This window comes from Rhagoletis zephyria, unplaced genomic scaffold (assembly GCF_001687245.7).
Source record: "Rhagoletis zephyria isolate East Lansing unplaced genomic scaffold, Rhagoletis_zephyria_1.1 Rzeph_scaffold_38727, whole genome shotgun sequence".
In the NCBI taxonomy this organism is placed as follows: Eukaryota; Metazoa; Arthropoda; class Insecta; order Diptera; family Tephritidae; genus Rhagoletis; species Rhagoletis zephyria.
In genome coordinates, this window is record NW_016195782.1 from 1 (window position 1) to 2,991 (window position 2,991).

General features: G+C 39.0%; 2 protein-coding genes across 2 annotated transcripts; both read left to right on the plus strand.

Moving 5' to 3' along the window:
* The first annotated feature begins 72 nt into the window (after positions 1-72).
* On the plus strand, positions 73-1,447 carry LOC108354736 (protein NipSnap-like). The gene has a single exon (XM_017605910.1). The coding sequence runs from the start codon at positions 345-347 to the stop codon at positions 1,158-1,160; it is 816 nt and encodes a 271-aa protein (XP_017461399.1). The 5' UTR covers positions 73-344; the 3' UTR covers positions 1,161-1,447.
* Positions 1,448-1,673: 226 nt separating this feature from the next.
* LOC108354737 (transmembrane protein 14 homolog) lies at positions 1,674-2,274 on the plus strand. Its single transcript, XM_017605911.1, has one exon. The coding sequence runs from the start codon at positions 1,910-1,912 to the stop codon at positions 2,243-2,245; it is 336 nt and encodes a 111-aa protein (XP_017461400.1). The 5' UTR covers positions 1,674-1,909; the 3' UTR covers positions 2,246-2,274.
* The last annotated feature ends 717 nt before the right edge of the window (positions 2,275-2,991 follow it).

The window sequence follows — 2,991 nt, forward strand, 5'->3', positions numbered from 1 at the left end:
GGGAACTTTGTAACTCGTCGTTTACGTCGATTCTTGACGTCGATTCTTGCCAAATAACTGCTAACTAAGAAAATTAAACGCGAGGGTGGAAATTTGTTGGTTGCAGCGGAAAAAGTGGAGCGCACAAAGTGGAAATTCATGCAGTTGTTTATATTTTCGTAATTTTTTCAGTTAGTGGTGTTTTTTTGTAATTTTCTTTGAGTTTAAACAAATTTGTAGTCGCTACCGCTGCCAACACTGCATCAACACATTGCTGCAGTCGCCGCTGTTGGCGTTGTTACCGAATAACGAATTTTTTTTGCATATACGGCAATAAAAGCCTTAAACAAACAAACTCAAGCAAAATGATTAAGCTAAGGAATTTATCGAACGTTATCAATAACACAGCAGTACGCTCCATAGCTACCTCAGCACCACTCAACGAAGCCGATTCATGGTTTTCTAAGTTGTTGGTGCGTAAAATTGAGCCAACTAAAGAATCACACAGTCGTATGCTTAGTGATAAGGAAATCATTTATGCCTTGCATACGCACAATGTACGTCCCGGTTATATGGATGACTATTTGAAGAATTACAAAACTTCTGTACAATTAGTTAATGAAAAGAAAGCAATTTTATCATGCAACTTGGTCGCTTCTTGGACCGTACATGTCGGAGATATGGATCAGTGTTTGCATTTATGGAAGTACACTGGCGGTTGTGAAAAGATCGATATTGCCAAGGAAGATTTGTGGCATGATGAGGAGTACATGAGTTTAATGAATGAGCGCATAAAATATTTACGTTCACGTCATTTACAATATTTGTTGGCCTTCAGCTACTGGCCGAAAATCGAAAATCGTCCAGACAAACATATCTACGAGATGCGTTCATATCGATTAAAACCCGGTACAATGATTGAGTGGGGCAACAATTGGGCGCGAGCCATTAACTTCCGTAAACATAACAACGAAGCTTTTGCCGTTTTCTTCTCACAAGTCGGCCGTCTATACAATGTGCATCATATTTGGTGCTACAAGTCTTTATTGGACCGTAAGGAGACACGCGAAGCCGCCTGGCGTTCACCCGGTTGGGATGAATGTGTTGCCTACACAGTGCCACTCATTAAAGATATGCACACACGCTTTTTAGCTCCTACTGAGTTCTCGCCAACACAGTAGAGCAAAGATATAATACGTAAACAGATATAGCCAACTTTTTTCTTTTTTATTGCCAGCTACTTTATTTTTTAAGCAATTCTATGCAAATGGTGTGTAACATACACATACTCATTTAAAAAGCTGCTGACGGCACACACTCGTCAGCATAATACGCACAATATTAATAACTAACAAACGCTTCACATCATGTCAACATTTTATAAATTTTGTGTTATTTTCAGATTTTTTTCTATAATCCACATAGCTAAGTTTAAAGTATGTATCTGCAATTGTTGAGCTTATTTAGTTAATATTCTATAAAAGAAAAGAAAAACTACATATGTATATATGTTTATAGCCAACCAATTTTTATCATGAATACTTGTGTATAACTTGTTGCTACGCATCCGAAAATTGTTACTAAAAATCACTTTTTTGGAAAAAATCCATCCATTGTCCGATAATTTTGGAATAACGAATAAAATGTGGGACAAATGCAGGACACTTGGGGAAAATTCAGTACATTTTCAGGTTTTTCAGATTTGAAAAACTACGCAGGACCGCCCTTTGAAAAACAGTCCCAAGCTGGAAGCACAATTGGATCCATATCGAAAACTTGCAAAATTTCGGGCGGCACAAAAGATTTGTCGATCACAACTTCAAAACCGAATTTTTGTAAGCCCGATTATAAGTGCGGCAGGGGCTCATGTTTTTTACATGGTTAATTTGGAAATATATAAATTTTAAATAAACTCACATAGTTAACAAATATGCCAACTGACTTGATTGGATATTTATATGCTGCTACTGTGGCTGCTGGTGGCATTACAGGCTATGTTAAAGCCGGTTCCATTCCCTCGTTGGGCGCTGGTTTGGCCTTTGGTGCTATACTTGGCGTAGGTGCACATTTTAATTCACAGGAGCCCCCACGTCCACTCTTGCAGTTGGGCACAGCGGTTGCTTTGGCCGGCATGATGGGTGCACGTTGGCGGCGTTCCGGAAAACTAATGCCTGCTGGCATGATTTGTGTGATATCCGTGGCAGCCATATTGCGAAATTTGGTTGCATACAACCGGTACTTGCCCCTCCCAGGAAGGCAGCAGTAAATGCGTATAGCTGCCTATATTGCTGGCATGGTAGACTCCATTAATTAAAGCCACGCTTAATTGTCGAATCTGAAAATGAAATGAATGAATTAAACAACACTATTAATTTAATAATCACAACAAACTTACCACGTGCCAAATCCAGAATGAAATTTTCAGTCATTCAGGAAGTTATTGCTGTGTCAAAACTTTGACATACGGTATTAGCTCAACGTTTGACATATGTGATTGGGCGAATTGCGAGCCTTCATAAGAGTAGGGCAAGCAGCACCATCTGGTTGTCAGGTGCACAACTTGATAATAAACTGCGAGAAAAAAAAAAAATTTCATTTTGTGGTGCATGCTATACAGTGCCGGTTCAGTTTATTAAAAATTTTTATTACATGTTGACGATTTTTACATGCAAAAGGCGTTTTTTTTGATAACCAAACTGACGCTTTCTCAATATAATCACCTGGCAACACTGATGCACTGTTTGCTGGCTTAGCCCGGTCTCGAACCCATAGTGAGGAAATTTTCTTTCGCCGTGCCAGGCCAAGTGGTGAAACTCACCACAAAACCACAAATTACACCTTTTACGAGATTACAAATTTCACGGTGTGTTCGGGGAAATAGTGATCGAAAAGTTTGTACTACATAAAGGTCTGTTCGATGCAAAAGCAAATGGCAACAAATGTAATGGGAATAAAAATCTTATAGCGATGGTCACCTTCCACAGATCTGTTTTTAACCCAAATACGAAACCT